The following is an 18,581-nucleotide window of genomic DNA, read 5'->3' as shown; positions in this document are numbered from 1 at the left end:
AGGGGGGGGGCTGCCGGCGATGCCAGGGCTGCCGGCAGTGCCAGCGGTGGATGCTCGGGTCACGGTCCTCCTTCTGCCATCTGCCACCTGCCACCACCTGGGACGCGTGGTGGCAGGGACTGTAACTGCGTGGAGAAGGGGAGACTTCGCTGATCAGTCAGCGTCGGGGCTGTGCCTGCTTGCAGCACTGGGGGTGCCCGTCCCCTGCGGCTCAGGAACATTGGCACATCGACGGGGCCCTGGGGATTTTGGAGGCTGGGAGGTAGCCCTGCAGCAGCACAGGCCAGGCAGCAGGCTGGGACGGTGTCAGCACATGTGAGCTGAGTCTGGTGGGTCTCAGCACGCGGGAGAGATGACTGAGGTGCAGGTGGGCTTTCAGCCATGCAAAGGCACGATGGCATCGGTGCTGAGCGAGGGCTGTGGGGAGATGGGGCTGGGACACGGGGAGCACGGGCAGCCTGTGGCTCTCCAGCACGGTGTGAGTGGCACCGGGACATGTGCCTGTGCGGGGTCCTGCAGGGTTTCATCCCCAGGGAAAGGTTGCATAAATCACAATGAATAACGTACCAAAGGTGGGGAGCAGCACACGAGAGGCTCCGGCTGTGCCTGGCACCCTGATTCTTCTGTCTGGTTTGACGCCCGTCCTGCAGGAGGGTCCAGGGGCAGCGAGTGCTTCCCGGGCTCACCCCTGTTTTGGCTTCCAGAGGGCGGCCCCAAAAAGCTGCGCAGCAACATCCGGAGGAGCACGGAGACCGGCATCGCGGTGGAGATGAGGACCAGGGTCACCCGGCAAGGCAGCCGGGAGTCCACCGACGGCAGCACCAACAGCAACAGCTCCGACGGCACGTAAGGCACCGCGGGGTGGCACGGGGGGACGGGAGCTGGGGCTGGGCACCCTCCCTCTGCTCCCGGGGGATCTTGCTTGAGACCCGTCGGCCTGATGCTCGACAAAAGCCCTTTGCTCTCCCTGCTCTCCCCGGCACAGGTTCATCTTCCCCACGACCCGGCTGGGCGCCGAGAGCCAGTTCAGCGACTTTCTCGATGGGCTGGGCAGTTGGGGGGGCGGCAGACGGGGGCCCCCCCGCCGATGGGTGAGTGCCAGCCGAGGGGGATCCCTGCCCGGGGAAGGGGGTGCCGTCTCCAGCCCCGCAGAGCAAGGGCTGTGTCTTGCCTGGTGCGGGGCCGGGCAGTGCAAGAGGATGCTCCAGCGAGAGGGAAGGGGCTGCGGGGGGGAAAGTGTCCCACCGGCTCCGGGGGACAGGCTGGATCCCAGCAGCATCCCTTGCTGCTGAGCACGTGCCGGGTCGGTGCATGGCTTGCAGATGCTCTGGCCTTCCCCTGCTGCTCCCGCTGCCGGCTCCGCGAGGGGAGGGAACGTCCCGTGCAGGGCTCAGGGCAGGACACCCGCAGGGGGAAGCAGCAGCTCTGCCTTTTCCCGAGGTCTCCTCTGCCCCTCTGCTGTGCATCGGCTCCTCCGAGCATCTTGCTGCAGAGGGGACCCAACAAAACCCGGGTTTGTTCCATTTTTCCCTTTTAAATCCCAAATGGCTATAGAAAGTCGTGCCCCAAGTCTGAATTTCCAGCCAGCAGCAGCGTGTTCCCAGCTGCTCCCAGGGCACACCAAGGTGTCTGCCCCGCGTCCTGCTCAGGAGCTAGAGCTGCTGGGAATGGGGAGAGCTGCCCCGGGGGAGCCGCAGTAACCAGGGTCCCCCGTCCTGCCCCCCCAGTCCCTGCAGCACAGGGACCTGGTCCTGCTGGCCCCGCATAAAACCCCCGGTGGGAGGGAAGGGAAGGGGGGCAGTTGGACCCCTCTGGGTTTGCCCACCTTCCCAGGGAGGGTACACCGCCGGCTTCCCTTGGCGCAAGGTCCCGCAGTGCCCGCGGCATGCCAAATCCCTACGGCTCCTGCCCTTCCCCCTCCCCTGCCGCAACAACAGCTCGTTCCTCTCCCGCCGGCCGGTTCCTTGCGCAGCCCTCGGCGCTGGCCCTGACTTGCTGTTGAAATGCCAAGTGTGTTTTGAGAACATCCAGGTTCATCTCGCTCCTATTAAACCCCGCTGGGACGTCAGCTTGCCCCTTCCCCATCCCCACTCCCCCCCCGGGGCCACAAGGCAGCGGCGACAGGGACCCACCAGCCAACGGACATACGTACGTACGAGCAGGACAGCAGGACAGCGTAAGTGGGAGAACAACTTCACACCGAGCTCAAGAGGTGCCCGGCCACGTTTTTTCCTGCGGATGCCCCTCCGCAGGGAACGGGGAAGGACCCCAGTGAAGTGTCCCGGGCAGACGGGCGCTGGCGGGTGCTGGCCCCGGTGGGGTTGCTCAGCCATCAACCCCTCCTGCCCCAGCCTCTCCTGCTCTTGCCAGGGTCTCGCCCGCCCCCCGGCTGAGGGCATCGCCTGGTCAAGGCACAACCCTGGTTAATCCCAGCCCCTTTTCCCATCACGAGGGAAAAAAAATCCCCCTGCAAGACCGCTGTGGGATGGAGCCGGCAGGGAGGGCGGGGAGGAGGGGAGCAGGGGGCTCTCACCTGGTTCTCTCTTTGCTGCTCAAATCCAAGCATCTTCACATCAGCTTGGCTTTGTCCTTCCTCCAAATTCATGATAAATCACGCACCCGGTGGCGGGATGCTCGGTGCACTTGAGCGCTGGGTGCTGAGGATGGGGAGCAGGCGGCGGTGTGGGGGTGCCGAGGCTGCCAGCCCCGGAGATGACATCTCCCACCTGCTTTTTGGCAGCACCAAAAGGGAGAGCTGGTGGGGACCAGCCCGGCCCAGGGCTGGGGCTGTCCCCGGTGGGAGGTGGCCATCGGGGAGGGTGCTGAGCACGTCTCGTCCCTCTGCCCAGGCGATGTCCACATCGGCATGGCTGACCGGAACGGGCAGCTGGAGGTGGAGGTGATCCAGGCGAGGGGACTTATCCCGAAGATGGGCTCCAAGTCCATCCCTGGTAGGTGGCTGGAGAGGGAGGGTGTCGGGGATGGAGGGGGAATGATGGAGACGGGCGCTGTGCTGGGACCATCACAGCAGCCTGCTCCGAGTCAGTGTTTCCCACCCGTTTTCCAACGCAGCCACCTACGTGAAAGTTTATCTGTTGGAGAACGGCGTCTGCCTGGCCAAGAAGAAGACCAAGGTGGTGAAGAAAACCTGCGACCCGTCATACCAGCAGCCTCTGCTCTTCGAGGAGAGTCCCCAGGGCAAAGTCCTGCAGGTGACGTACTCCCCGCACAGATACTTGGGGACAGGGAGGGATTAGGGGAGCAAGGACAGGGCATAGAAACCCGCAGCCTCCCCATCCCGATCACGGCGGGCCCTTCCCCGCCGGGCACGCCGAGTTTGCCGAGTTTTCCCCAAAACTCCCACCCGGCGAACGGGGCAGGTCCCCTAACGCCTTCTCTGCCCCGCAGGTGATCGTCTGGGGAGATTACGGGCGCATGGACCACAAGTGCTTCATGGGGATGGCCCAGATCGTCTTGGAGGAGCTCGATCTCTCCAGTGCGGTCGCGGGCTGGTACAAACTCTTCCCCACCTCCTCGCTGGCCGACTCCAGCATCGGACCTCTGACGCGCCGCCTCTCCCAGTCCTCCCTGGAGAGCTCCACCAGCCCCTCCTGCCCGTAGGCGGCAGGTTGGTGGGAGAGGCCGGGAGGGGAAAGGAGACGTCCTGACCTACCAAAACTGTTAGTGGATAGCTGTAAATACCCTGTCCCTTTTTTTTCTTTTTTTCCTTTTTTTTTTTTTTTTTAAAATCTCCTTCCCGAAACAAACCCACTCTCGACACACTCCTGCCCGAGCATGCGTCCCGGCGCACAGAGGGGGACGTCGGAGAGGGAGCGAGGGCCGTGTGTTTTGAGGCAGGGGGAAGGAGAAGCAAAACCCACCCCCCCTCATGAAGCAGACCGAGGGCCGCGAGTGCCAACCGATCCCGAGACTGTTACCGCACCTCGTCCCGTCACCCCGTCGGAAAGGAATCGAAGCGACGCGTTTCTCTCCTGACCCCCCGGCGAGAGCATCTCGGTCCGATTCATTCAGCGCCGCTGCAAGCAGCATGTTGACGAGGTTTCTTTTCCTTCAATTTCATTTCCTTGCCTCTGAGGAAAAGGTAGCTTTTCAAAGAAAAAACCTCAGAAAAAATCCAACTCAGCACTATTTTTTTTTTCTTCCCAAGGAATGTAGCATCTTCTATTATGTAGCTCGCCACGTGCTAGCAACACACTCACTCTCTGCAATATCCAAGAGACTCCGGATTGACCGGAAACATCTGGCAGTCACTTCCCGTTTGTTCGTTTTCCAACACAAATCCTGCGACACTGAGCAAGCACTTCTGGTGGCCGTTTTTCTTTCTATTTCTAATTTTTTTTTTCGGTAGCATGTAGCCTGTGACCAGTGACATTGCCAAAGCGAGAGAGAACAGAAAAAGGTGCACTCGCCTCACCTAAGCATACGCTGGTCTTATCCTCGTGTTTCACCACTGACCGTGGTCTTGTACGGCCAAAGCAAGACCCAAAAAATAAACTCTGCGATGCCTCACGTGAAAATTCGAGTCAGGAGAAGGTGACCTGACGGAGCAGGAGTACCGTGATGCTGGCTGATCGTCTGGCTCCCAGCCCCTTCCTCCCGCGAGGGCCAGCTCGAGGTCTGGGGTGCTCTCCTCGATACTTGAATTTCAAGTAGGAGCAGAGGGTTTGCCAGACCCCGCGGCAGGACGCACCTTTCTCTAACTCTCGACTTGTTGGTACGCTACAGGGGAACATCTCAACAGCATCTTCTGCTGATCTGGAATTAGGGTGACTGAGAGGGTATGAACAAAGGACTAGATGCTTTGAATTTATTATCAGGATGAGTGTTTTGGGTTTTTTGTTTGTATGTTTTGTTTGTTTGTTTTTAAAGCAGCATTTTGGTTCCCCCCGAGGGACCAGTTCTTGTAGCAAAACCGAGAATTACGGAAGCTTTTTTTGAAGGTGCCTAATGAAATTTGCTGAAAATACTCAGGGGAGACACCACTAGAAACTCTGGTTTCTTCATAAAATATACTTAACACAATGACTGTCCTGAAGGATCAGTTTCCAAAAGAGAGAAAAAAAACCAACACACCAAAAGATGAGCAGTCTTGAGACTGGAAGAGGACAAAAGGTTAATGGGGAATTTATACCGGCCAGACGGCTCTGACCTTCAGTCTTTAACACAAGTCAACCCACAGCACAGTTGGGATTTTTTTTACAATTATTTATTGGCAAAGCAGAGAATTTCACAATGCACAGAGCACAACAAAACCAACCTGTGGTTCTCCTGGTGACGCCAGGAACGATGAACCAGCTTGAACCTGTTGCCACAACGGAACAAAACCAAACCTGAAGGAAAAGACTGTTGCGATGAAGCTGTCCCCTCCACAAACCCAAAACCGGGGGTCAGCGAAACTCCACTGCTCGGCAGCTGGTTTACCCGACACCGCCACGATTTTAGCGACGTCGTGTCAAGGAACTTCAGCTGCTATCGTGGACTTTGGATCTTTACCAAACCAAAATCACTGCAGACCGAGAAGAGAGTGGGCTGGATGCTGCTGACCAGGGATGGAGAGGGGCCTGCTTCAAGACCCCAGTGCCTGCCTTGTAAAAGATTAAATCCTCGTCTGCTAGAGCGGTAAGTGCTTTTCCAAGCAACGCGCACCGATTTCTGAGCTCGTGCTGAATGGTGACGCATAGGACCGTAGGATGCACTAACAGGCTCAAGCGGTTTGAGGAAGCAAACTCGGTGCCCTGACTACTGAAACAGGAATAAACAACGGTTTGAACACGACGTTCCTTCCAGAGCACGAAGCAGTTATAGGAGGTCAACGACGCCTGGATGAGGCTAAACTTTTTCTCTGCCCCAGCGTGCTGGATTTTTGAATATACGTGAGGGAAGGCATCTTAAGAGGAAAAGCTTTCTGCTCCTTCAAGCTAACATTATTTGCTTTCGCTTTACCAACTTTATTTCAAGGGAAAAATGAAAAATCTGCCTGTGGTGGAACAATAACCACGTCCACAGAGAAGTGGAATAGCAGCGTGGGCAGGGCAGGGAGTTCTGCAGGTATTTTCTGCTCACTGGTGTGGACGCAGCATCCCACCCCCTTCCCCTTCCAGCACAGAGCTCGCTGGCTGTAAATTTCTCCAGGGAGTTGCAGAGCTTTACTGCTCTCCCTCTCCACGAGCAGCATAACGCTTTTCTCGAGATAGGGAACAGAAGCTGATGAAGAGCAGCAGGAACACCGGGACAGCCGGGCACGCACCCACAGCAGCAGATGCCCGAGGTCTAGCAAAAGGCTCACCGGTTCTGCGCCAGTTGAAAAACCTGCCCTTGCTGGCACGTGGAAAATCCAGAGAAAAGAACTATCTTCTGGAAGGCACACCTGGGTACTCCAGGGAACACGGAAAACCCAAATACTTTGGCTTATTTTTTTTATCATCGATAGACTGAGGATGCCTGGGAGGGTAACAGCGTAGCTAACATCAGAACAAACGGCACCCCAGTTCTTTCTCAGTGGTGTATTCTCATTTGCTGCGACGCGATGGGCTCGTGGGAACAATTCCTCCTGCTCACCGAGAGCCCGGCAAGGCGGAGCCACCGTGCCGGTGACTTCAAATGATTGTTGCTCACTAGACAAACTGAAACCCATCAAAACCTTAGCTGCTTCGTTTTCAGCGCCACGCGTCCAGTCCCCCCAGGGAGCTGGTACTCACTTCTCTGGGGAAGCATCTGGGTCAGGACCCACCTTACACTTGTGTAGAAAAACTAAAATGGGAGAAGAGACCGAAGTGTGCCACGTTTACATTGCAGCATCAGCTCCTTCCCATTTCTGAATGCGTGAGACCACACGTCAGATGTTTTCCCTCCTTGAACAACAAGAACAAAAGAGCCAAGACAGCCAGTTGCTTTCTACACACGACACACCAGGAAAACCACAAGCTTCTGGGCTCCAGTTTTTTTTCTGAGGGAATGTTTTATTGCAAAGGACAATTTTTTTAAATGTACTATATGATTTGCAAAAGGTGGCTGCACTGACTAGCTATTACGTGTTAGATTCTTTCCTCCCTTTCCTCCACCTTTCATCAGGAAAGGAAATTCAAACCATTCGACTTTCCAGATATTTTCCCCTAGAAAGAATAATTAATATTAAACTGAATCAGCTTTGCAGCCCGTTTTATACCCAGCACTCCCAGCAGTAAGTGAGCAGCAAGTAGCACGCAGCACCCACCTGAGACACAGAAGACCTTACTATGGCACAGCTGACAGGAGATGCTGGTGTCAGAATCAAGGCACCCTACTTGAGTAACGAGGATGGATTTTGCCAAAATAGCCTTGAAATGATACTTAAACATCCCCTAAACTCTAGTAAAAAAAAGTGTCTCGGCCATGCAGCAAAGCGCAGAAAACACTAAAACTCTAGTAAAAAAAAGTGTCTCGGCCACGCAGCAAAGCGCATGATTTCATGCCCAGGCCTAAGTTATCCCTGGGTTTTCTACAAGCCTGGAACAGGCTTTATTTGCCAAAGCTGAGTAACCGAAAATTTTCTGCAGCACCAGAAGGTGGGCCAGGCTTCTGGGCTCAATCAGAAATTAGCTCCCGTTTCATCAGCGTCATAGCATGTTGAAAGCACGAGGAGAGGATGCTTAGACATAGTTTTCCTGAAATCAAGTGAGATGCAGAACCAACTCCCTGGCCAGCAATCAGAAAATGAAACCTATTAAGTGCAACTGAGATGGTGGGAAGTATTCCCTCCACAGCCACCTTTTCCAGCTCTTTTTCTCCAGCAGCAGTTACAGATGTAGCTCTCGATTGCAAATACGAGACCAGAAATTCCTACAGGAGATCAGGATTCCCTTCGCTGGTAGGGAATCACTTCTGTTCACTGTCTTACACGACTGCTCTAGCAGCGATGCGACTTGAAAAGTCAAGCCTGTATTCGTACGTGTTTGCGCACATCGGTGCACGTGAGAGGAGTTAACACATTTAAATACCTTTGCTTGTTTAAGTGGGCTTGCAAATACTCAGCAGCAGTGAGTACAATTTAAGGGTCTTTACTGATGTAAGACCATTTATAAAAACAGCACCGGTGATGTTTTTTCAGGCATAGAGTCCACCTTCTATTTTCTTCCAGTTGACTCGGACACTTCTTCCCAGATTGATGTGAAACGCTTGGACAATGCATATCTGTGAACTTCCTTAAGGGTGTGCATTTGGTTACTGATTTGGAAAATAACTGCATTTTAAAGGTCAAGGAACAGTGTTCAGGCACCGTTCTTCTTGATGGCTGAATTCAAAGTCTAAATGTGTTTTGCATCACAGATGGAAAAAGATATTAAGAGCTCTCTCTGCTTTCCTTTGGGTTTTCATGCCTCCAGACAGATCTGTAAAATTCCCCTCAGTAAAACCAAGGTTTGCATCCTGTGATGTGCCAAAGGCATGACGGCCCGCTCCAACGTTTCTCTAGCAAAGCTGTTTCAACTGGAAGTCTTCCTTCTACTTCATGTTCACAAGCATAGAAAACGCCCCAACCCTCAGCTGGTTGTTAGAGGTGCAAGAGTTATGTTTATGAGCTAAAAAGAAGGTTGAAAGGCTGCAGAAAAGACTTCCTGTGGAAAAAGAAGTGTCTGCAATAAGCACGGTCGGAATTGGTGGGGTAAAGATGTGCTACGTGTAACACAGCTGAAGCTGTACAAAACAGACTCAGTGACCAGACGTGACAATAACACTCACCTTAACCAAGCTGGTCCGCATTTGGAGAAGATGTAGGTTTTAAAAGTAGACTTGGAAAAATGTACAGTAAAGGGCCTAAGTGTTTGTCTTGCTGTCTGAATAACCGCCACACTGTTTAACCCCGATCGTCTGCCTCGGGCACAGACACCAGAACGGAGCACAGTAGCACCGAGGAATCCAGGAGAAAGCAGCTTGGTTTAGCAGCTGCCACTAAGACCCAAGAGCTGGTGTGACCACTGTGCCTGGCTGGAGCTCCGATTATTGGTATACCTCATTCTTTTTTTTTCCCCCCTTCCTTTTCTCTTTTTTTAAGAACCAGAGCTTAGTGCACTCTATCACGTTCAGGTTATTTTTTGTTGTAACTGTGCAATGAAGAGCAATTGTACGGGGTGTGCATTTACCACCTGCTCCCATGCTGGCTCCTGCGAGCCCAACCTCTGCTTCATTTCGCACTTGCACTATTGATTGCTGAGCTAAAGGGCAAGGGAAAGGAGGCCAGAGTGCTTCTCTGGAGCGGGGGGATGATTCAGCTAGACAGTAGGTACCCCCCCCCTCATCTCTCCTGTTAAAAAGCGTGTAGATAAACAGCGCTCCAAAGGCTGCCCTTTAGCCCGACAGGCAGGTGTTTGCAGTCCTGCTCCCCTAACAGTCCTCCCCTCCCACAAAGGGCCGGCAAGGAGGCGAGCACCTCGGATGTGACAAGCTGGGGACAGTGCTGCTGCTCTTGGAGGAGCACTAAACCCTCACTAAAGCTTTTGCCTGGAGTGTGGATGGAGAGAGGGAGCCTCAGAAGTAGGCAGAAAGGGTGTCCCTCCAGCAGGAGGACAGGTATTGAACACTGATCCGATCTAACAGGATCGCTGTCTGTATATACCTGCTAGATCCCAGTACTCGCTAAAAAAAAAAAAGGGAACTTTGCCCTAACACTCGCAGTGAGAACCGTGAAGCAATGCTCGATATCACAGGGCCTCTGGATGGAGCAGGACCCCCCTCCTTGTACCCAACGGGCCAGGGACCCTGGCAGCGGATGCCTCTTGAATGTTAGCACTTTGAAGTTGGTGGCCTTGTTTTCTTAAAAGGGCTTGATCTTTTCATGCAGTTAAAACTAAATAATCTTCCCCATCATGTTGTCCTACTCCCCACCTCAAAATTAAGTGACGAACAAGCACTGGACCATTTAAGATATTGTCCAGGACTCAAGAATCTGTCATTAATCCCAGAAGTTTATACCTCAAATATAAAAACATACACATCTGTCTTAGTAACAGCACTTGGTAAAGTAGCAGCTACAAGTTTGAATTGAACTTTGTCCTTGAATTTGATTACTAATGGCACCAGGAAAAAAACCTAAACCAAACCCATGTAAGCACACAGAGAAAAGCACCAATGAATTTTTTAGAAGCACCCAAACCGAAGCATTCATCCTATCGAAAAATTCAGAATTTATATTCCCAAACAAGACACACGAGGGATTTTACCTATCCCTTACAAATCTTTAAACACAGCCTATGCCTTTTAAACTGCGTTAGCCCCCCAAAAAGTACGAGGGGGCAGAATACTAACATGCACTGGCAAAGAAAATTTACATAAAAGGGTCCAAGATCGTTAAAGGTATGAGGCAATCAGAGATGCACCCAGAACAACTCAGCCAGCCAGTCATTTCTAACCACAGCCTTTCTCCTCCCAGTAGCTGCTTCAGAAGGCTAAGACGAGTATCTTGACAGGGGTGCATCATACAAAAGGACACAGCAATCTATGCTGCTTCATGTTTTCCATCCTTAAGTCCCCAACGAGTTGCATTGAAAAGAATTACCTAAACCAAGAGAGCGCCATTAGATTGGGAAATTGCCAGAACTCCATTAGCCACGAGTTAATTGCTACTACAAGCTTAGCCTTCAATCTCTAATGAAAAAAGGTAGCAGACATCTCACCATTTGAGTGGCACACGTCAACCTTACATCTTTCTGTGTGCATCCGTTACCTAAGGGGAAAAGGAGAGTTAGGTGCAGAACTCGTACAGGACTGACACACTCACCCTGGGTAGCTTTGTACTTTTGGAAGCCAGGACGTAATCGCACTAGTGAACAAATTTGGCTGCCTTCGCTAGCCCACTTGTATTTTGTGATAAACTTTGCTTTGATGACAGATTCGTAAGTTTAACAACTCCACCTTAAAATAAACACCGCAGAGGGGAGAACTCGGGGGTCCTTTAAGCCCCAGTTCCATGTTCAAGACAAGGGGATGGGCTTGTGATGGATACTTGAGAATGGTAATAGATTTAAAAAAGCAAATGGCAATTTTATACCCGTGTTATGTAATGTTTTATATGTGTGTGGTCTTTCTTAATGTAAAACTCTTGTATTTTTGTGGTTTATATGCAGCAGGACTGATGGCTGTGAGGGTGCACGCTATTTTGTAAAATATTCTTAGCCAGTTTTCCCAAGGAGGAAAAAACTGAAATATTCACATTTTCATTGGCTTGTACCTGCATGTACAGTATTGGGGCAGCAAGTGAAGATGATTAAAGCCAGCTTGAAAACTTTTTTCTGTGCTTGAGTTGAGCTTCTCAAAGCATCCAGCCCAAAACCACATGCGTAGCTTAAAAAAAGCCAACCCTCCCCCCAGCTGATATGCTGGGGAGGAGGGGAAGAGGAAGAAACCCTCTTTTTCTGAAAAAAGCAGGTTTTGACCTGAGGAAAGAAATACCATAATTAATACGCAAGCAGAGTACCATCAACTCAAGGCTCACACAATTAGCTGAGCTCTCCCCTGCAGCTGCACAGAGCCACCCACAAGCCTGAGGAAAACTGGCCTTCATATCTGTTCTTTAGGCGACTCCTAGATCCCCCCAGCCCTGCATATTCTCACCATTACCACTTTTTGTAAAAGCGTAAAATTTACCTTTTGAATAGGCCTTGGCCAGGTTTTGTTGAACATTAGTGTAAAGCTGCAGTCCTAATAATTTAAGTCCTCCCTGCAGCCACAGCTGCAGGAATGCTGCCTTTACCCACACCCCCAAGCTGAGAGTCTCTCTTGTATATAAAAAGTGTCAACTGACCTGATTCTGCCTCTGCTGAGCCTGGTTCTTTGCACGGTGATAGTCCTTAGCTTTCAGGCAAACGCTATTCTCGCCTGACATTTGGGACGCAGCCCTGCTACAAAGCAGATGGAGTTAGTCTGATTTGGATGAAAGGCTCCAAATCCCCACACACCTGAAGTGAACAACTCACACCGGTGACAGTAGTGCTTAACACAATCTGTTATGCTGTTTAAAAACAAGGTAAGTCAGTTGAGGTTTCACTGCAATATTTTATTTGGGAATTTACATATACACAGGATAAAGTAGACCGCAGAAGTCTGACTTCTTGCTCACGCTGATGAGTTTAAGCAGTTGTATTCTACTGAAGATGAGAAAAGAAATCTGACCCACCCACTTTTTATGCCTAGATTAAAATGTCAAAAGCTAGCCAGGAAAGGGTACCAGGATTACACAGGAACAAAAAAATATGAAAAAAGTATAAATTAGGATGTCATAGTAATTTTAAAAGTGTAAGAAAACTTGCAGTGGGCTCTCAGCCCTCGATAAGTTAACTCTCAGTTAGATTGTTAAAAGTTAAATACATCAATACCATATGGACAGAAAAGCCACTCTGAAGTGCAAGTTTCACATTCCAAACAGCTTGCCCCCACACTGTGCGAGAATCCTGCTTGCTCACGGGGGGAGGGAGAGGGGTCTTCAAAATGACTTTGGTTCCAATGAGGGTTGGCGAGCCAAGCACAGCGAGGCCTCAGCTCCGGAGAACTCTGCTCAAGGGAAGAGGTAGCAAGGCTTGCTTGCCCCTGGGCTTGGGTTAAAATCCAGTTCCTCAGCACCAAACAAGGTTTCCACCCCTCTGCTAACCAAAACCCCTACTAATACTAGAGTTTAAGTGATTCTTAAAAGGCCTGACATTACAGGCAGTATTAAGTACAGATTTCCCAAGTTCCTCAGTCACACCTCTGCTAAGATACCCAGCAGGACATTAAGTGCTACCCAGAAGCATTAGTGGAGGTTTGTGCAACGAGGGGGTCCACCCCAGAAGTGTGCATTGACTGTGCTAAATACAGGGGAGCTCAGGTTCTGGTCACCGAGGTTTCACCGTGTCTGACAGTGAAAAGGCAGAAATGGGTCTCGGTTATGGAAAGAGGTTCAGGCTGGGCAGCCAGCCAGAAAGAAAAACCCTGAATGTCTCATGGAGCAGTTTTGAAGAACAGAACAGAAGGCAAAAATGGTCACAACGCAAGGGATCATTTCCACATCTGAGTGCTGAGGGACTGATTGCTTCCCTGGGCACCTCCTCCACCCATTGACTGTCCATATCCCATCATGCCATTAGCTCCATAGAAGTTCATCCCAGCCATCTGCTGGGTCATCTGCAAAGGGGAGAGGAGAGAAGTCAAGGCTATGTCAAGGAGACTGCCAGCCCACAGCAGTCAAAGGCAAAACTCTTGCTCCCCAACATATTACAGGCTTAAGCAAGTTCTTCTAAAGAGTTATGGTGCACAGAAGTCACTGGCTTCTCAGGTGTATGCCCATCTAGCAAGCTGAGGAAGTTTTCTTTTTAGCTGATGTTGCACTCATTTTTGTTCTCCACCAAGCAGAGACCTCTGAACAAGTTACTCCTTTGTGATCCCTGTTTGCCTGCAGTATCAGCAGACCTCACCCAACCCCAGGAGCCGGGCTATAAAAGCACTGAAGTCTTCAGGTAACAGGCTAGGTTTAATTGCATGTGCCTCCCCTGCCCTCCATCCACCTTTGGGTCAGCAGAAGGTCACACCTCACCTGAGCAATGTTCCACTGAAGCTGCTGTGCTGGCTGCACACCATAGACGGGCTGGGGAACTGCTGCCATGCCAGCTACATAGCCAGCCTGCTGTGCAGCCATCATCCCGTTGGGGACACTAATGACAGCCGTCTGCACGTTACCCACATATCCAGCTGGTATGGCCATGGGAGTCACCATCCCCGCAGCTCCAGGCTGGGCCATCATTCCCACTGATGGTGCCATCATGCCTCCCATCATGCTGCTGGAGGGGGCTATTCCTGGAAAGCTAGTATATGCCGCTGCAGGATATGCCACCTGAGCTGGGGCCATGAACATCGCTCCTAGAAAAAGGTAGAGAAGCGATGAAGGGAAGAACCACTGTATTCATTGTCAGGGCTGAAATGCCGACCTTCAAATCAGAGACTACCACAACATTCACTTGGCCACGACATCCAGACTAAGCTGCTCATTATGCTACTCACCAGTTCTCAAGAAGGACCACCTACATTCCCACATCTTTGCTTGTCAGCTGTCAGGACACCCCACCCACTCTGAATTAGTGTACTGCCGTTCAACAGCTCTATTCTGAGATGTGTTACCTTGCGCAGGCAGCTGAGGTGTTTGAGAGCCGTACAAGGAGAGGATAGAGTCTTTAGAGAGCTGCTTCTTCCCCACTTCCTCCCCTTTGCCTCCCGGCTCAGGGAAAAGATTCAGGTTTTCGGGAACAGAACCAGCACTTCCAGATGTTGGCATAGAGCCAGTGACCTGAGACAGAGACAGCACAAGTGCCACAGCTGCATTCAGCACCAGGGGAAGACACATCTCATTCAAGCATCTAACTAGGCTTTGCCAAGCACTGATGTTCCCTACTTACCTTCCTGGAGTCAGAGTTTGATCCCACCGATGCGAAAAGATCAAGATCCTTCTCTAAGCTGCTAGGCCTGCCGTTTGTAATGGTGGTTGTCACAGGAGCATCTGGGAGAGACAAAGCTGTGTGAACATCCATCGCAGATGGCCTCAGGCTGAGGGGCAGCCTCCTTGCCAATTAAGCAGTTTGCACATATGCCACTCAAGCCAGTGACCTGACCTGTAACCTACTTTAGCCAACGCATACTGCCAGCTCTTCGCTTGTCCTTCTGGTGCTGAGAAGAAGCTGGCTCAGGACCAAGGAATTGCACTGCGCCATATCTGTCCTATTAACCTCAGAGCAGCCAGGAGCCACGTGGTGTCTGGAGACCACTATAGCTGCCCCTGTAATACTACAGGCACAACCACTGCACCAGCAGAGAGGAAAACATGGAAAACTGTTTCTGCTGCAGTGCTGAGCATTGTGCTTGAGTTGCACTGGAGTAGTTTAAGCAAAATACTCTAGTATTCCTATCAGCTATCGTTCACCTGACATGAAAAGTAAGTACTGAAAGCTCACCAAATTCACGGGATCAAAGATGGTGTATAGGGTCACTGTAACAAGGGCAATAAGGCTGGAAAGGCTCTTACCAAGTCCTAGCAAGTCCATTACTGGTTCAGTAGATTTAGGAGAACTTTTTCTAGACTGCTGTGTTTCTTCTTTCTTTTGGGGCTAGGGAAAAAGAACACCAGAAGTCTTGTTCAAATTTTGGTTTTACTCTGATACCTTAGAGGCTTTAATGAGAGATTAACCCTTAAAATCTTTTTTCCAGTGGTCATAAGGGCTTCCAAAGCAAACAGAATTTCAGAGTATTACATAGTTGTTTTATTGTCCCATTATGTTGGAACCCACTGCCAAATTTAAGCATACTCTAAACTAGGAAAAAAGTAACCACTCAAGCTGGAAAGCTAAGCAGGGAGTAGCAGGATTCCCACCTGCTCTGCACTGCAAGGCAGAACACGTCTGCTTAGTATCTGGTTGAGCAGTGGAAAACAAGCTACTACCATTAGTGTGACTCAATGCATCCACTGCTATGACCGAGGCCAGAAAAAACGCTTCCATATCAAGCTGGATTACCTCTGTTCTGCTTGAGAGATGTTTTTACAATTGATCCATGACCATGCCTTTTGGTCTTACCATTTTCACCTTCTCAAAGATGATAGGTTCCAGTTTTCTTTCTGATACTGGCTCATTACTCCTTTTCCATTTGTCATCCTTTTCTTTCTGCAAGGAAAAAAGCCACTGACATAAGGGTCAAAAGTCATGTCATCATACCAAGAGAAAGTTCATACAGAGCTTTACATGATGCTGTTAATCTAAAAAGCCACAAAGATACAGCTAGAGGCCTATATTTGAAGCTAGTCCTGCTTTGAGCAAGGAGTTGGACAGGATGGCCTTCAAAGGTCCCCTCCAATTTAAATTCTTTCTACAGAATGACTGAGTGCAATCAGCCTTGGAGAAGAGATTAGTCACTAATACAGGAAACATTTAAACTATCTATTTTCATAGAGTCATTGCTTACTCATAAGACAGACATACACTTATACCTTAATATGTATTCAAGCTTCTGTAGAAGTGATTAGAAACTAACCCTAAATGCATTGATGTCAATACTTCGGTCCATGTATTTCTTCTTTTCATATTTATCCCGAATGAAGCTCTCCACAGCTCTGCAAGCAGCTTGTTAAAGACAAATGATTTCAAGAATAGAAGACTTACGTAGTATTATTTGACATGTGGATAGAAGGTACAGGCTGTAACTAAACTAATGACTGTTTAAAGAGCATTTCCAGCAGTAACTTTCTTAAAATAATTTAGTGTTGGATACAACTACTTCAGCTACTCAGTTTTTGCTCTTGGGTTACTCCAAGCACAACAGTGCTATATAAAAGGTACATTAAATCAGGGCTTAAATTCCTCGTGTATTTTCTTCACTGATGTCTATTTACTTCAACCATCACTTAAGAGCATACATGCCATTAGCACAAATCACACAGTGGTCAGAGAAATAGCTCCTGTGCATACAAAAGCACCTCAGCCACCAGCTTAAGACAAAAATGACGTTAGAGAGGTGCTCCTGTGTTTCTTTAGGTTCACATCACTATACCCCTGTTGCACTGGGCATCTAGAAACCCTCCTGTAAGGTAAAAGTTACAGCTTAATTTTTCAGAAGTGTTAAACCTTTTAATGTCTCCACTGACAATTTTAAATGCTCAACACTTTTGAAAGTCGACCCTATTTGCCACAGACCCTAAGTGCATCTCATGCAATAGCTTCAGGTTGTAACATTCGTGTTCCAGTTCTCCACCCTTATAGCTCAGAAGCAATCCTTTTAGCTTTCTTCTGCTTCATTCTGTAAGCAAGCAGCCTGCGGGTGAAGCAATGCTTGGAGGGTGCCTAGCTAGGAACTCATTCTTACAGTTGATGCCCAGGCACATGAAGTTAAGGCTCCTATGCAAGGACTGCAGCTACTAAGCAACAAGATGAAAAGACTCCATGTTTCCTCAGCAACAAAGGAAGAAAGGGTGCTGATCTGTTTGAGGTCGCCTGAAGTTCTCTGGCAGGTAGGCTTCATAAAGACGATTTGCTTTTCCATTTCCCATCTCTTGCATGCACTGCAATTCAAAAGAATACTTGAACCATTTGTTTCAGACATTAAAGCCCTTAGACATACTAGCATGCCAGGCTACCAAGCAAGAGTCTGATCCTTGTTAACTAGAAGGCACATGTAGGCTTGTGAAGACTGTTCTGTACCTGAAAGCCACTCCTCAGGCTTTTGGTGCAAGCCTACTAGCTGGGAATCCCTGATGCAGTTGCTATGATCCCCCCCTCATGCAATTAGCCAATCCTAAGCACCACAGCACAATATTTATTCAAAGACAAGATAAATATCACATTAGCAACCTAGTGTCACTCTGGAAGTCCAGGACTTGTCCTCTGGAAGCCTCAAGGAGAGGAAGTAGGCAGCAGCTCCAGCCAACAGCCGCCTTCGGCAGTTTTACAGAAACTTGCAGTGTTTGTCTTTACCCTCTGATGTTTGCTAAGCCTGAAATCATGACATTTTCCCTCCCAGTCTAACCAAGTTTGGTATCTTCTTCCTGCTTCACTTCCCACATCTCTGGCCTATTCAGACTTTACTTCCAAGCTTACCAAGCCCCACCAACAGAACAACACTGTGCATGTTTCACTCGCATTACCTGTATCTGTTCTTGTGTCCACTGGTCGAGATTGACAGATTTTACCCTGGATATATGAACTCCTAGGTTCCTGTGGATCCCAGCACAACGAATACAGATGAATACACCGATATTCCAGGATGCCCATCGTGGCCCTGCAAAGAGACACAAGTGTTTCACACCATCAAGTCAACCTGTAGTTGCCTTGAGCAACTGAGAAACTGTACCAAGTGAACTGGGACTGAGGCATTTACATTTTCATCCAGATTAGAAATTGGTGTTAGACATCAGCAGGATGTTTAAAGGCTGTCTCCCAATTATTGTACTTAGCACTTGTATTTTATTGCCTCCCTCTTCCATTTTGAGAGCTCTGCATAAGACAAACACAACTCTAAAAGGAGGAGGGAAGAAAAATAGGCATTCAAACCACCCAAGACACTACAAAACCCTAATTTCCTCTTGCTTAAACTGATGTAACAGTCATGTCAATACAAGTCTGCGTTCCTGCTTTAGCAAGAGAGAATCTTTCTCAGATAACCTTATTGCAGTGGAGTCAGCTCCAGAATATCCACTAGTGCTCTAGGAAAAGCAGCATAAAATACTCAGCATTTGACATACGGAGTGCATCATCAAATCTTCTGTTAGTCTTATGCAGGAAGATACAGCTGAGTAAGGGGAGCAGCACAAAGCCCAGTACTCTGGCCACCAAAATGTAGAGCTGGGGGCAGAACCCCAGGTTGAGATCCTGGCACAAGACCGATTAACAGTTCACTCCGCAGTTTCTACAGCTCTAATCAGATTCACGGTTTGCATGTGGCTTTCAGACAGGCAGGAGAGCTCCAAGGTGCAGAAGGGAGATCATGCCAGGGAAAAAAAAACCACAAGGGAAAGATTAACAAGCTTAATTTTACTCACTGCAAACAGTTCTCTGAAGGAAACCTGGCAACACATTACCCAG

General features: G+C 49.7%; 2 protein-coding genes across 2 annotated transcripts in view; one reads left to right on the top strand and one right to left on the bottom strand.

The window, feature by feature from the left end:
* Nucleotides 1–3,621, top strand: part of RIMS3 (regulating synaptic membrane exocytosis 3) — a 5,549-nt gene extending 1,928 nt beyond the window's left edge. Inside the window, 6 exon segments of the mRNA XM_019473541.1 lie at nt 705–846; nt 986–1,044; nt 1,047–1,091; nt 2,850–2,951; nt 3,073–3,212; nt 3,409–3,621. Coding sequence (XP_019329086.1) covers nt 705–846; nt 986–1,044; nt 1,047–1,091; nt 2,850–2,951; nt 3,073–3,212; nt 3,409–3,621 — 701 coding nt within the window.
* Nucleotides 3,622–12,033: 8,412 nt separating this feature from the next.
* Nucleotides 12,034–17,782, bottom strand: SMAP2 (small ArfGAP2). Its single transcript, XM_009284758.1, has 9 exons — nt 17,645–17,782; nt 16,977–17,062; nt 16,039–16,117; nt 15,585–15,671; nt 15,038–15,119; nt 14,415–14,515; nt 14,140–14,305; nt 13,559–13,881; nt 12,034–13,149 (listed from the first exon to the last, which is right to left on the bottom strand). Exons 2-9 carry the CDS (start codon nt 17,057–17,059, stop codon nt 13,024–13,026), a joined length of 1,047 nt encoding a protein of 348 aa, XP_009283033.1. The 5' UTR covers nt 17,060–17,062; nt 17,645–17,782; the 3' UTR covers nt 12,034–13,023.
* Nucleotides 17,783–18,581: the final 799 nt, after the last annotated feature.

This window comes from Aptenodytes forsteri, unplaced genomic scaffold (genome assembly GCF_000699145.1).
Source record: "Aptenodytes forsteri isolate BGI_AS27 unplaced genomic scaffold, ASM69914v1 Scaffold7, whole genome shotgun sequence".
NCBI classification, from domain to species: domain Eukaryota; kingdom Metazoa; phylum Chordata; class Aves; order Sphenisciformes; family Spheniscidae; genus Aptenodytes; species Aptenodytes forsteri.
The sequence above is the reverse complement of the archived record's forward strand: the minus strand, read 5'-3'. Positions and strand labels throughout refer to the sequence as shown.

Coding starts and splice junctions, on each gene's coding strand:
- SMAP2 (XM_009284758.1), bottom strand. CDS start 17,059: ATGCAAGAGATGGGAAATGGAAAAGCAAATCGTCTTTATGAAGCCTAC. Junction 15,672..16,038: donor TTGACATCAATGCATTTAGG/GTTAGTTTCTAA, acceptor TTTTCCTTGCAG/AAAGAAAAGGATGACAAATG. Junction 14,306..14,414: donor CAAACTCTGACTCCAGGAAG/GTAAGTAGGGAA, acceptor TCTCTGTCTCAG/GTCACTGGCTCTATGCCAAC.